Below are 16,072 nucleotides of genomic sequence, written 5' to 3'. Positions count from 1 at the left end.
CAACAGTCAAGCCAAGAGAGCTTACTGAAGACGGTTGTCATCCAGGAAAGAAGGCTTCATGTGGGAGTACACAATGGCTGGTGTTTCATTGATACGCCTCAGATAATGGTGCTGGAGCCACTTTCAGGGGGCAAAGGGCGGGTGGACGGCATCTCCAAACAGAGTAGTCAGACCAAGGACAGGTGAGAAAGACTTTTACATAGCATAACAGATAGGATTTCTTTGTCAGTCGAATTCCTCAATGTGCTAGAAAGTGTATCCAAACCTTTGACTGGTATTATTGATTTCCGAAAGACAAAGAGCTGAAAAAGTACTGGGAAAAAGAAAAGAGTAGCTATCAGACGACAGAGCTTTTCTGATACTTTTCAGTTTACAGATTGTTAGCTGTAAACACTCAAAAAAGGTTAGGGAAATAAAATGAGATGGCTTGGTGCTTACATTCTGTTGCATCGTAGCAATTTGCCAACAAGCTCAATGCTGGATAAATGTTGTCAATGAGGACTAGTCCACAGACTGATACTTTCTTCATCTTGATTCTCTTAGACTGAAGGCGACAGTCTAAATGTGCGCTTTTTGGGCACCAAAATGCCCCTTTTCTTTATTTAAACATGGAATTTTATGTGAAATATTAGTATTTTTAATATGGCTGTCAAAATTAAAGCGTTAACTCAAAATTGATTAATCAATTAAATATTTTAACTCAGTTAACTCAGTTTTATTTCGTAATTTGCATATCTTGCAAAGCCAAATTCAAATACTGTACCATTAGGTGTACATTTTTAGCAAATCATCTCAGAACAGAACACCCTGGTCGAGTTACCACTGGGCCTTGCAAACCAACGCTGCTGGAGTGTGGTGCTTCTGGGCGGAACTAAATGTACTGTATAAATTTGGAGAATTGTTATTTTTTTGTGATTATTTAGTCAAAAAATGTAATTGCTTGACAGCAATAATTTTTAATTCTCTTAGACTGAAGGCAACAGTCTAAATGCGCGTTCTTTGTGCACCAAAATGCCTTGTTATTTATTTAAACATTGTTATTAAGCAATATTTGTATTTGTATTCAATTTGAACGTGATTAATATCTAATCCTCAGATTATTTTTAAATTGAGTCCCGCCGGTAGTAGTCACATCATAATCTATTAGCAGCAATCTTTTATGAATAAAGCAGTATTGTCCTAATAATAGTATGTAATCCATAAAATTAATCTCATTAGTCATTACTGCTAATCTGCTGATTCCAAATATCAGAGAATGAGAAACCTTGAGGGGAAAAAAAATGATGAGGGCTACTGACATTCTGGGGATTATGTAGTGAAAAATGCAAACATTGCTTGACCCCACCTCACAGTTCGCTCTCGCTTATGAAGTATGTAAACTGTGAATGGCTAATACTACCCGCGCCGTATGCCACTTTTTTTTCCAGTGCACAGTGCACACTGATCAAACAAGTGTTAATCCCTCAGGGCATCGATTTATATGCCTTTAATGAGTGGGGCTGCATTAAATGAAGAGCCTTCTTTAATTCAGTGGTTGTGCATGATCGAGTGATCATATTTCGTCGCCCCCCCCTTAATTTTTGTGCCTGTGTGTGTGGTTGTGGTTATCTCCTCAGCTCGTCAGCATCATCGCCCCCCCAGACGCTGGGCCTTCGCAGCAACTTGGAGCTCAGGTTGATCAATCACCAAGCCATGGCGGTTGTCTTCCAGCTGGAGTATGTTTTCTCTGCTCCAATTGGCCGAGAGACAATGGTAAGAAGGATATAAAAATATATATGTCTGACACACACTTAAGGACATTACATAAGGTTACACTAGTCATTCATTTACATATTCATGTAGAGTTCGGCCAATTGATCAACCATCGGTGTCTCACCTAAGGTGTGTGTTGACAGCTAATGAAATTAGCTGCATACATTTAAGTTACATGGTTTTGCTAACACCCTAGTCATAAAACACAATATTTTGTGTACCTTGAAAGATCAGTCAGAATGCTCGAAATTGGCTGCCGCTCAAATGGTTCTCTTCTATTTGATCATGGCTGACATTAAAAGAGTTAAATTTCTTAATGTGGGAAAATGTTGACTCTTATAAATAAATGGAGCTGGATGAGTAAGCACATTTCCATATGTTGGGGTACTTGTCCAGTGTGAGTTAGTTCCAAAACTGTCCATGAGCTGTATGTCAAAATCTCATTCTCCGCTCCAAAGGAATTCATATAGTGGAGCAATTTTTGATGTGAATAAATCAACGTCAGTATCTCCCTGAAAAGGGTAGCACATGAATATCGCAACTGGCTCTAATATAGCAACTGGCATTTTAGTCCCTTAACCTTTCTCTTTCCCAGCTCACTTTTCTGAGGAAAGTCAATGTTGTAGATTTTATGAACAGCCCGAAAATTCAGGTCCACATTTTCCCCTCCTCAAAATAGGAATGGTATATGTGCAGATACATTTCAAATAAGACATTTTAGCGGGGGGGAAAGTCCTCCCATTTCAGATGGAAGTAGTAAATGATTGGCCTCAGACTTGTTCAAGTATTACGCACTCATTTTTAGTCTCTTCCTGAAGTTTAGTAAAAATAAACTTCCTGGGCAACTCTATAGCTTTTTTTAAATTTTGCAGCTGCTGCTGATTTCGAAGCTTATGTACTGACTCGTGTGCCCAAAAAGATGTCGCAATGGTTGTCCTGTGTGTCATTCAAATGAATAAAAATTATTATAGTGAGGATGGATGATTGATGATATGCTCAAGTGTATTTTTTCAATCCATGACATACCCGTACTACAACAAAATGGGCATCTCTGTATTAGAGGAGCATCTGTGTGCCTGATGTAGACACTCAAATCAGTCCGAAAGGAGAGAAAACATTTGGCGACACCAATTTTAGTGCTACCAAGTTTAGTGCAGAATCCAAATGGATATGCTCATAAGGAATTGATCTTACTGTTACTGTCTACTTGCATCGGGTCTATCCGAGGTAGTGATCCATCATATCCAGCAAAAGGATCAGTGGTGGAAAAAAATTGCAGTGTGTGGCACTTTGCATGCCACTGACATAGACGTAGGAGTTGAACGGTAGTCATATTCAAATCAAAGGTTATTTGACCCGTAGAAGTTTGGTACGATATTATGTATAATGGATTTGGTAGATGCAAGTTTAAATAAAGAGGTGTCCAATGAATATTTACTATATAGTATGTCAGAAAGTCATAGCTACAGTATATCTTGCCAGAATAGCTTGGTAAATTGTGGTTGTGTGTGTGAGCAAAAGAAGATGTTATCCCAACACATTTTAGTCCGCAACTCTGACCTTCTTTGGCCTGGACATTTGATGAAGTTACAGATGAAGTGTTTGGGTTGTGTGAATCGTTTGTATCATGTGTGTGTGTGGGTGGAGTGTTTGTGCCGCAATGCTAATCCACCTGCCTCGGGTGTTGATTGATAAGAGCCAGATAAGCGTTCTCTCCTGGAGATGACAAGAGTGATGCCTGAAATCTCACTCGTGTTGAGTTTTGCCAAAAAAGCTTGCACGGCGTCAACTGACTGCAAAAAGCGTCATGTGTCACTCAGCTACCTTGAGAAGTGTGATGGGACATTTTCCATGTCCCTGTGTTGTAACAAAGCTGTCACAGATGTGACATATCCCCCCCAGATTTTTTTTTATTTTTTAGGTTTAATAGGTACTGAACTGAGGTGTGCCCTCGGGGCAGACAGCACTTCGCGTTGCTTCAAACCCTTTTAGAATTTGGCACTAGACTGGCTCTGACTACCTCTTCAAATAGCAATCAAGGCCTTGTGGGAATGGTTTTTAAACCTCAACATTTAACACAATCTGTTTTGCAATTGTATTCTTGAAAAGGTACAATACATTCTGGCAATTCTCTTCGTTTTTGTATTCCAAGGCTCTTCAGTCAAAGTCCAATTCCTTTCATCGTGGTTATGATTATTGGCTGCTGGCTCTTATTATTTTTTTAATTGTTTGTGCTGTGTAGCTTTGAATGCAGGTACAACTAAAAAAAAAAAAAAAGACTAAAATGTACAATAAATCTCCACCAAGGCTGAGGGACTGATCAAAATATTACTGTATAGACCAGGCGTGGGCAAACTACAGCCCGGGGGCCACGTGCGGCCCGTTAAACGTTTTAATCCGGCCCGCCGAACTTAAAAAAAAAAAAAAAAAAGAATAAACTTTGTTAATGTTTTATTTTCTAACTACTGTGGTTTTTCAAAGACATATATATTGTTGTGATGCTTTTGTTCCCTTTCATTTAAAATTAAATGTATTTTTTTTTCTCAGATGAGGTGAGGTTACCAAAACACTCCATCCATCTGCTCCTGGTCCGGCCCCTCTGTCAAATTTTAGAACCCATTCAAAATGTTTGCCCACCCCTGGTATAGACCATCAGAATAGAACAGCACATAATGAAATAAAATAGATTAAGTTAGGATAAAATACATGTATTACCTCTGTGCACAGCAATACAAATAATTAACAGAATCTATATGTTTTGGTGATTTTATTAGCAAACAATCACATGAAAAACAACTAACCCACATCCACGAATATTGTACAAAATGTTGCATAGACACCTATAACAGTGTTAAAAACAAAAAGAATCCTGCACCACCCTCGTAATTCTTTGTGAAAATCCAGGTTATCTTAGAAAAGGAAACGGAATACAGTCTTTGGAAAATAATCATAAACTTGACCTAACAGTTAGCTGGAATTATTCAACCCTTAAATAAACAGTGCGATGAATAAGTATGATCCTCTTTGCAAATTCTGCCTTTTTGTTTTTTTCACTTTGCCCATTTTGTGATGAAAATCAACAAACAAATGTAAATGTCAGACAAAGGTAACACCCGAGTAAACGTAGCATTTTTATACGCGCCTTGGGTCACCCGGGGGTCACTAATGTCTTTTGTTGATATGCACTCTTGAGCTGCATGTGCATGAAGGGATATTTCATGCTTTAAGCACCACCCCTGACGGTCTGGAGGGACTTCATAGAATACAGTTTTTAAATGGAGATTGTATTTATTAAGGGAAAAATATGCTTGAAAAAAAAAAAACCTGCCTGGCTCTGCGTGAAAAAGAACCCTACTTGTTAAATAATGAATTAACTGTGGATAATCACAACGCTTTTGATAACATGTGAAGGACTCATCGACATTTATAGAAAACACTTGATTTAATTTGTTGCGGCTGAGGGTTGCCCAAGTAGCAATTAGGTTTAGGGGTAGCACACAATCACCATTTAATAACGGCATTTTACGTTTACTTGCGTTATACGTGTCGGTCGTCTGCGGATTGGGAGTCTGTCAGTGACGGATTGAGAAGAACTGTCAGGACTGACTTGGTTAGTAGCGATATCGTTGACGGGCAAAAACCCAGTCGGCCCTTAGTCCGGCAGTTTTTCGACGTTTCCCATCATTCTTCATTCGCCGGCCAACCAGGAGTCCCTCTGTGACCGACTGCCAGATTTCCCATGAGTCCCTAACCTCACATATGGTCACCTCAGACACACTGCTCATGATCAAAAGATCAAGATCTCATATAGAAGTCGGCCAAATGAGTTTTCTCTGTCGTTTGTCCGGGCTCTTCCTTAGAGATAGGGTGAGAAGCTTGGGCATCAGGGAGGGGAGAAGAGTTGAACCCCTGCTCCACCGCATTAAGTGGAGACAGATGCCTCCTGAATCCCTTGGCACGTCCCACCAGGAAGAATCCAACCCGGAACACGCTGGAGAGACTATGTTTCCCGGCTGGCCTGGGAACACCTTGGGATCCCCACGGAGCAGCTAGCGCAGTGGCTGGCGTGGGAAGTCTAGACTTTCTTAGTTAATCTGCTGCTCCCGCAACACAACCTCGGATAAGTGGAATAAAATGTAATGCCAAGCTTAGGCTACACCACTTTTGTCATTCACGACAGTCCTTGTTCATGTCTAGGACCAAGAGCACGGTCTGACGACACACGCCGGAGGTGAGAAAAAGAGGAAAAAAGTCCAGATAGCAGGGAAACTGTTTTGTGGGCATACAGAACCGTGGGACACAAGTGCCGGTCCGCTCATGTTTGCATGTCTCCTCCTATAAGGTCTTTCCAGTCTTGAAAAAAAAACATGTAAAGGTTTTATCCTTCCAGGTCAGAGCATATGATACACTCTTAGCACTTAGTGTGACAATTTGTCACTTATTTCTGCCGGAATGTTTTCCCAGTGTTCTGACGTTCCTGTCCAATTGCCTTGTCTCCACCCGTGCTTGACGCTGCGTATCAATTACATCACACAGACGAGTCACATTCGAAAGGATGGCGCTTATTTTTGTCTGCCTTGCGCATGATGACACACATTAGCCCATCACTAATGGAAACCTGGATCAATGATAAACGGTGACAGGAGGTAGTTTTGTCTTTTTGCCAAGAAACTATTTGCCAAGGGGCGAGGGGCTGGATGTAGTCATTCAAAAATTTTGACACAGGTAATAAATGCCTGGAGGTCGAAATTGTAACTAACAAAAAAAATAAACTGCTGTTTCCACGGCTCTGATTTCATTTGTTTTAAGCATAAATACAAAAGGTTATTATACATCTTCTCCAGAGTAAAACTTAAAAAGCAATTCATTGTGTAGAGATCACTTCCTTTTTTTGTTCTATTGTATTCCTTAGCATTTTCATTTTGGGCTTTTAATCCATCATACTCTTATGAAAGGTTATATGTAAAACGCCAGAGCTGGGCATTCTGTCCCGACGCCTATTTTTGGAGCAAGGGTGGAGGGGTGACAATTCTTTAAAAAAGAGCTCGGTCAAGCAAGGCCTCAGGTGGATTTTCGTTTGGCCTTTGTGTGTGTGATGTGGTCGCAAGGCAATTTTTAGGAATAAGACTGGAGGGTCGAGACCGGAAGTGTGCCCAGCTCTGTCAAACGTTATATGGATCTAGGAGAGGTGATCTGAAATAAAGCTGGACAGCTTTGTTTAGCTTGGCCTTCATTTTTTATTAGTTCTTCTTTTGCTTTCAATTTTATATCAAATTCCAAATTATTTGACTTCTTTCCCAAAGTTCCACTCCATTGCATTTCTGTCTTTTGTGATTGAGTGAAGTTCCTTCCTCAAAGCGTAATTGACAGCTCTCTCTGACACTATACTTGTGTGACAACTTTTAATGCATGTCAAATGGGTTCTTCATTTGAGCAGCAACCATTAATGACTGTGTCTGTCAAGCACATCATATATTCACCTTTAACCCTTAACTGTATTTGAAGACTGGCCCAGTGAATTTCTGTGCGTCAAAGGAAGTCTAACCATGATTGTGACCTTTGAAAGCCATCTTCATTGTGCCCTATTACTTAACTCTTATATTCTATGATAGAGATATTTGCTACTTTAGAGACAGAGAATTGAACTGGGCGGAGCAGCTCCATCATTTGTTTGCTCCATAAGGCATCATGACAATGCAAAGAAAACAGGATCATCAGTAGGCAGAATACTGGAGCTTTTTCCCCCATTCGGTGTGCTGAATAGCAAAAAGCTCATGCTCTTCTATTTCAGTCTGGTTTGATTATAAATGACAAACTCCAAGTCAGCTGTTGGGGTGGCAACAGAACATCATTTTAATATAATTGAGAGTGATTTGTGCAATGAATCAGTGTCAGAAAACGGGAGGATGTGTTGCAGCAGACATTAGGCTTCAAGGCAAGTATAAAAAAATGATATCAGCAAAATGTTTTTTTCACCGTGTGCTACAAAATGGTGTTTCAACATAAAGTGAAATAGGCCTTCCAGGAAATAAAAAAAAACGTCTATCAGTGCCTGAGAGCGCTTCATCTTCATTTTTAAATGCATAAAACAATTATAATCCTGTATGCTCGTCCATTATAACCTTTTTGTAATGTTTAAGTTAACCACATTGGCACAATAATTTTAGCAGCCAAGGAAATATTCATCCATTCACTTGTGTTGTGTTGCAGGTGTGTTCTTATTGCAATGGTTGCAGAATAATACGCACCTAGTTGATTCAAATATCTTTAAGTTTCATCCTTCCATTTCCTAACTCGCCAATTCAGGGTCATTGTTAGCTTGGAGCCTTTCCCAGGAGACCTTGGGGCAAAAGGCAGACCACATCCTGGATTGGTTGGCAGTACATCTGAGTCAGAATTGAACCAGTGAAGGCAAACGAACCACACTACAAATGTATTCGTTACACCCATGATCAAAAATATACGAGGATACAGCCATGATTAAGAATGCAGTTGAGCCTATCTGTTATCAATTTTGTAATACTCATTTATGCCATCAGACTACAGAAATGTAGCCCGACATATGTGTCGCAGACTAACGTCGTGTCTCGTAGCCGATTTTGAGTTGTGTTGAAGCATGTGTAGTGAGACATACTTAACGATCAGGGGGTTGCCGTCTGTGGATGGTAGAGAGAAAATATTAGAACGTATACGTAGCATTTCAATTCATGCTACGTTTGCCAACTACAAATCCAGTAGCTGATCATCAAACATGGTGACATTAAAAAAAAATTGTTACCTTAAATTATTTTTGGAGAATAGGCAGTCCATACTGCCCTCTTCCCACCATCCAGGAAAATCTTTTTTTTCCCCTTTTTTTTTTTTTTTTTTTTTCAACATGACAACACAGCTGCTTGTCTTGCTTCCCCAATGGACCTGCGCCGATGGACAGAACCTTGACAGACGCATGCGGTGATTGAGCGGGGTCTGGTCGGTGACAGACTTGTAGGCTGACGTCCCCCACCGTCCAAGAGACAGAACGAGTTTATCTTGTAATCTGACAGCGCGACCCTCGTGGTGAACGACAAAAAATGTGTGTAATCTCGGAAGGCCATTAGTTTTTGCACTATACGATGAGATAATAAGTAAGAAGCGATACAAAATATAAAATTAAACACTGTATTTGTTTGTCAACTAATTCCATCAAGAAATCCCGGTTCAGATGAATATATATAATACATAAAATATTTGAGCTGTTTTATTTTTTCAAATAGCTGAGATGAACTGGTTGATCGACGCATGGGTGGATATTGAGACGTTTTCGGTGACATCGCTTGCGGCTGAGTTTATTATAGGTGTTGGTGTACAGCTTCTCCTCAGGGCCACATAGATTCTCCTTTGGATTTTAATTGGCTGGCGACAAATACATGCTGTGTAGATTGTGGTGTGTGTGGTCTTGCCACTTTTCTAAACAATGAGCAGTATGTTCTCTGTTGTGTGTGTGTGTAAACACTTGTGTGCTTGCATGCGCCGTGATCGGAGGGGCCCCTGCAGGTCTTAATGATGTTTGCCGAGTGAAAAGCTCACACAATAACATGCTCATTAAAGTATCGCGTTTACTAATATGATTTTTCCCCAATCCCTGACCTCCATCTTTGTCCCGGTTTTCTTGACCACATCTCACTGCATCGGCCGCAAACCCCTCCCAATGTTGTTGACCTCATATTCAAAGAAATTTTGTGTGTCTCTGATGTGAAATGCCACGTAAATGTTAATTAAATGTTAATCAAACAGCTTAAGCACGATAATGTCATCAGGATTTGCAAGTGTTATATTTAGTTGATTTGTGGCTCATTTCTCAGCGGTCAATACTACCTCAAGGCACAATTTTTTTTTTCCTCTTGTACATCAAGAGGAAAAGTTGAGTTACAAGGCAAGCGAGGTTATATATATGCCGCAGAGACAATATTTCGCCTGCCTAATTAAAATGAATGTCAGCTCTCCCCCCACTGAGGAGTACATCAATCTCCCCTCACGATAGGCCCAGAGTGAATCGTACCCTGTCACAGTCTGCCAGCAGTGCCATCTTTCTCCAGACGGATGCATCCCCCTCCAAGCTAGACAGACAGTGGCGATAATGTTTGCACATCCAATGGCTGCTTTGTGGATGGTCACCGCACACTGAGGTCGCGCTCGCACTCTAGAGGAGCTTAAATCCCGACGTGAATGATAACGGCACTCGTACAAAGTGGCTAGTGGCGTTTTGGAACCATCTGAGGCTTGAACATCTGTCAAGGAATTAGTTTACATTGTTAATTGTCAATCTGCTTTCCCTTGTGCAGTTTTCAAGAAAAAGAATGAAAATTGAAGGCCTACTTGTGCTTTTTTTTTATTTTTCAAGTGCTGAACGAACTACTTGTGTATTTGCTTGTTAATTTCCTTGCTTTTGTACCCTGTTTATTTATTTATTTTTTTGTTTTGTGTTCGCCTAGGTTACTTTGTTGTATGGTGTTCCACAAGGTTCCGTTTTGGGGCCCTTTCTGCTTTCGTTATACTTGCTGGGTGCACCTCATGAACACATCGAATTTCCTTCCATTACCAAGTATATGTCATATCTAGTTCCCGCTGAGCAAAAAAGACACTTTCTCCTTGAGACCACTTTGGCCTGTCTAGAGGAAATCCAAATCTGGATGTCACTTCATTTCTTGAATTTCAATAAAAAGAAGACAGAAGTTATGATGTTCGGTCCCAGTGGCTCATCTACTTTCAACCCTGTTGGCCTTGGATTCCTTGCATCTTATCTAAAGCCAACAGTCTCAAACTTGGGATTTAACTGGACTGTGATTTTAAATTATATCGGCCAATCTGTTGTTTTGCCTTTTATGTTGCCGGTCCTTCCCCATGAAATGACCTCCCATTGGATGTTAGGCAAGCCTCTGTCCACTTTTAAAACTCGTTTGAAGACATTTTTATTCTTTATCTTTCGACTCAACATGAGACTTTCGCTAATTTCCCGTTAATTTATATTAAAGCTGCAGCTGTTGTTACTTGCGCTACATAAATAAAGTTGTATTGCATTGTATCGTATCATGTTAAAACTTTCATAACCTCACCATAGTCCACATAAGTCACACCTAATGGGACCCTGGTGCACTTTGTGTCCACTAAATCACTTAGTTGCTGTACTGCGTCCCTTTTTGCACAATTGCTATAATGACTCACTTGAATTAGGCAGAACGCAGGACAAAACTGGGTACAGGTGAAGACATATGACCAGCAATAAATGCGACAGGCACGTTGCACTATGCTGCTGGTAGCAAAGCAATAACAGATGACAGAAATGATACACTGCTAACTGCCACTTGAAGAACACACAGCATCAGAACAGCAGTGAGCTCCAGCTCGATTGCATTTGCAGCCGTAAAATATTTCACCTTATTTTTTTGCGCTTAAGGATACATAAATAGTGTATGCGCAGTGATTGTGGTGGCCCTTCAAACCTTAATAATATTGCATGCAATATAGAATTTTGATTAGACCAACCACTGCTACCCACATTCCAAAAAGACATTTGTCTTCATGGAGACCAGTCCAAAGTGTACCCCACCTCTTGGCCAAAATCACCTGTGGTAGGCATCTCTAATCAGGACACAGGTAAACAAAATGAACGGCTGAAAAAATATTGATGGGGCAGTTGACACAAGGGTCTAAAAAGTCTTTTTTTAGGGTTAAATGTGGTTACAGTGGCCCATAAACATTATTGGTGTAACAAATAAACAAACAGACCAACAAAAACAAGAGCTGGTGTTTAAAATAGAAATTAAAAAAAGAACTTTGATTTGTAGATAACATTTGAATAATGTATTAGTCTTTTTTTTTCTTAAAAGATCACTGGTATTTGTAGATTGTGGTGGTGGGGGGTTCATTATTTTTATTGTGGATTTTCATTTCTTTTCATATAAATAAGTTCCAAAACCTTATCAAAGATGTGCATATTCTAATGAGGTGGAAGTTAAACACGCATTGCAAGCGTGTCTCCTTGAAGCGGTGATCGAAGGCAAGGTCTAATTTTCCCAGCACAGTATAGCCTGCTGGGTTCATTTGGACTACTCATGCAGATGGATGAAAATGTGAACGGTTTAGTGCTCTTAAGTTAATGATCTCAGCGCGTGTTGGCTCCCTCCCTCCAGGGCTTCTCATTGTGGAGAGTATCCGTACAGTTGTAAGAGCTCTGGGCTGGCGCCGGCTGCAGGCTTCTGGGCTGAAATAATGACTTGAACCCAACAGACATGCGGTAATAGTAATAACTGTCAGGCCTAGTCTCCCATCAGTGCTCACATCCACCTAATTTAGGATTAATTCACGCTATGCTCTCGGAAACCCTTCGTTGCGTTGTGTCTCATCACCCCCCCCCCCAAAAAAAAATATATATATAAGTAGTTTTCTAACCGCAAACTTTTCTGCTCTCAAAAGATGCAACCCAATGTTTTATATCTAACGTTAGTGGGGTCACTTTCATGTCTGAGCAAGTCACACAGCTTTTAGGTGATGGTGAATATTGGCCTTTCTATGACTTTCTTTGCCCTTCCTCCCATTTTCAGGGATAATGGAGTTTCAGCTGTGTAAAACTTTGGATGATTTTTTCCCCCACTGTCCTTTACGTCTCCATAAGTCAGAATTTTTATTTTTTTCTATTTGCTCCAGGTGACAGACGCGAGGTCTTTATTTCCAGTGTTTCCAAGTGTTTGAAACATAGTTTTTATTTGTCTAGTGATGCTGAAACATTGTATTTTACATCTCCAACAAGGTTGATGGATTCTTCCCCTTGCAAATGTTTTGCTTGTTGGGGCAATTACGTGTGCAGTGACATTGCCTGTTATTGTATTCAGTGCAACTTTATGACAAATGTTGGTGCTTCCCTGTTTATGCCGTTGGCTATTGTTTCTATTCCGATTCCTCTGCAAGTGTACTAGTATAACAAGATTCTGCTTTCTCTGCTGAGTAAAAAGTAATGACTCCTTTAAAAAATAAATAAATAATGTATATGTATATGTGTATATATATACAGGATGGCCGAGTGGTCTAAGGCGCCGCGTTCAGGACCCAGTCTCCCCAGGAGGCCTGGGTTCGAATCTCGAATTTCCCCATTGTGGGACTAATAAAGGCAATATTATTATTATATTATTATATACATATATATATATATAATATATATATATATATATATATATATATATATATATATATAATTTTATTTTTTTAAAGTAGATGTTGCCTATTTATTAATATTATTATTTAACATTTTTATTTAAAATGTTTATTTGGGGGGGTACTTGCAACTCAATTATGCTATTTTGACCCCCCCAACATGGTTCTTAACCCTCAATCTCGTTGTACACGGAGTATAATGACAATAAAGGGCTTTCTGATTCTGATTCTAAATACTTGTTACACAACATATTTAACGTGAAAAAATACAAAATGTAGAATAAATTCCAAGCTAGGATGTGAGAGGAACGTGATCTGCAAGCGTGGTAGTGGACGATTACGATGGAACGTTGGCTAATAACTATGTTAAAGTTTTCCTTTTTTTACTTAACCTGGACACGATTGGCGAGATACAAGAAGGGAAGATGCTGGGACACTGGAACCAATCAGCTCATGGGATAAATCCACTCGTACTCTCATTGGTCTGTCTCACGCCGGGAACCAATCACGTTCCTACCCTCACCTTTGGTCATGAGCTGTGGGTCATAACTGAAAGAAAAAGATCCCGGATACAAGCAGCGGAAATGAGTTTCCGCCACAGAGTGTCCTGGTTCTCATTTAGAGTTGGCTGAGAAGCTCGGTCATCTGGGAGGAGTCAAGCCACTGCTCTTCTGCATCGAGACGAGCCAGATGAGGTGGCTCAGGTGTAGGATCAGGATGCCTCTTTGGTCAGGTGTTCCTCCAACAGTAGGAGGCCCCGGGAATAATCCAGGACATGCTGGAGAGACTTTGTTCCCCGCAGAAGAGCTGGACAAGGTGGATGTGGATTGTGAATTCTGAGCTTCCATGCTAAAGCCGCGGCCCCTGTGGCCCACCCCGTATAAGCAGAGGAAAACGATGCAGGGTCATTCACACTTTTATAGATAAGTTCCTGTTATATCAAACCGTATCTGGTATTAGAACTCAAGGAAACCCTCCCAGAAACTTTTTTTTGTGTTAAACCCTTCAAATCAGCACATGCGAGCATCAGTGAACTACCTCCTACGGTAGATTTTGTAGCTCATAATGCCATTAAACACCACCTCCACTCGCACAACTTCTCATTGTCATCCTCCAGCTTTTGTGTGTGACTAAACGTGCGCATGGATTACATGCCTGCATGTAAATTTCACCCCGTTTTTGAATGAAACTCTTATCCCCGATTGTTGACTGAAACCACAACTAAAAGAGTCCCTGTGAGATTCCTTTAATCCTGTTGTTTCATACCCCAAGCTCTCTGAGGTTTATGCAGTTCATATGTAGATCACATCATTCCGCAGTACAAAAACTAGGCGTTGAAATGGATAGCGGATTCGTGCCGCTACGAGCTTTTCTTCTCAAAGGGATATGCTGTATTTTTCCCCATTGTCTCTTCCTTTCCGTGTGGCTACGCTGCTTTTGAACAATCCCTCCAGTTGATGATGAATAAGTTATTGCTTGCTTGATCTCAGTCATGGATGTACATGAAATGCATGTTTAAAAGAGATATAGCATTGGTGGTTAAGATTAACTCACAGCCACTTTCCCCCTTCATATTCTCACTTACATTCTCTGTGCAAGTGTCGTACATGAAGCTATTCTCTCATCCCGATGATCGGGATACTGAACGTGTGCGATAAGTGTAAGGACAGATAAAAGCTCTCTCTCCAAGGCTGTAGGCATCCACGTGGAAAGGGCCCCCGATTGGTGCTTTGTCTCTCTCATTCTCTTAGAGCTCATCCAGCATTTCTGCCCCCGAATCACTCCTACACAGCACCATATTCATTGAATAATACAAGAAGGTTTGCTCATGTGCCAGACAGTCACGTTGCTCTTGCTTTCTTTTCTGCTATGCTTGAAACTCGCATGACACAATCGGCCTTCTTGGGATTTTTACCGGCTTCCCCACGTATAGAAAGACTTCAATTTTTTGGCTGGATCATATAAAAAAAAAATATATATATATATATACATACATACATACATACATACATACATACATACATATACATATACATATACATATATATATATATATATATATATATATATATTTATACATACATATATATATATATTTATACATACATATATATATATACACACACATTCATTGTCATACGAATCCCCCAACAAAGTTATTCAACATCACTGAGCCAGGTCTGCAAACTGCTTTTATGGCTGCGCTACAGTTCTGCCCTTATGATTCCGTGAAAGAGCTGTGCCTTCGCTACTTGAGGGTCAAATTAAAGTCTGAAGCGAACAGTCCCTCCATAGGAATTGAATATTGATCCGCAATTCACTGCCATTTAATTTGTGTGAAACACTGGAGAGTCTCATCAGATGTAAACAAACTGACATAATAACGGCTTAGAAATCACTGCAATGGTTTTCAATCCTTGAAATGAAGAGAATAGCTTCTCCGTCGTTTCCATGGAGACCCTGGAGCATCTATGTAATGGCCGATAATATTTCCCGACTAACTCCACCATCTTCCTTTTGCGTGAGCCTGTTTGCTTTTTGGCATCCACAAAATGAATCTGGCTTTTTAACTAGTCATTCATTAGTCATTCCTTCTTGCATGGTCTGACTGTTACTGTCATTGGCCGGCCTTTCAGTCAGTGTTCATGCAGTCATTGGGTGGTCTATTAATTTAGATGACTGACTTTTTTTCTCATGGTAGTTTATTATTGTTTGAGTGAAATCTTTGCTCTGACTTTCCTGTGTGGATTTTGCATATCCTATCCACCACCGCCCCCAAACGTTTATTTTAGGTTGTAAGACTCTTAATTCTTCATTTGTGCAAATGTGAGTGTGAATGCGTGATTAACTTATCTGCCCTTTGATGGGCTTGGTGACCAGTCCAGGATGTATCCCTCTGGATAAGGCAAAATAAAGCAAGCAAAAGAAAGTGCTGAGTATGCACCTCTTTTAAGAATCAATTTAATAGGTTTTGCGTAATCTTGCTAATTAACAAACAAATGACCATCAAATAAGCTTCTGGTTAGAGGTTTATTCCTTCGTGCTCGTTAGTTGTAACGGATGAAACATTGATAAATCGTAGCAATTTTTTAGGCTCCTACTGGCTTATATTTCACAAAGTAGATAACAGAAA

General features: G+C 40.1%; 1 protein-coding gene across 4 annotated transcripts in view; it reads left to right on the top strand.

Moving 5' to 3' along the window:
* The window catches only part of nphp4 (nephronophthisis 4), a 126,576-nt gene that overhangs the window by 40,022 nt on the left and 70,482 nt on the right, over positions 1–16,072 (top strand). For all 4 annotated transcript variants that reach the window (XM_088291419.1, XM_088291417.1, XM_088291418.1 and 1 more), the window contains exons 7-8: positions 1–182; positions 1,617–1,752. In XM_088291419.1, the coding sequence (XP_088147545.1) occupies positions 1–182; positions 1,617–1,752 (318 nt within the window). The remainder of the gene's footprint in view (positions 183–1,616; positions 1,753–16,072) is intronic.

This window comes from Idiotropiscis lumnitzeri, chromosome 3 (assembly GCF_059441095.1).
Source record: "Idiotropiscis lumnitzeri isolate Australia: NSW breed Sydney's pygmy pipehorse chromosome 3, RoL_Ilum_1.0, whole genome shotgun sequence".
NCBI lineage: Eukaryota > Metazoa > Chordata > Actinopteri > Syngnathiformes > Syngnathidae > Idiotropiscis > Idiotropiscis lumnitzeri.
This window is presented reverse-complemented; position numbering and strand designations above follow the sequence as displayed.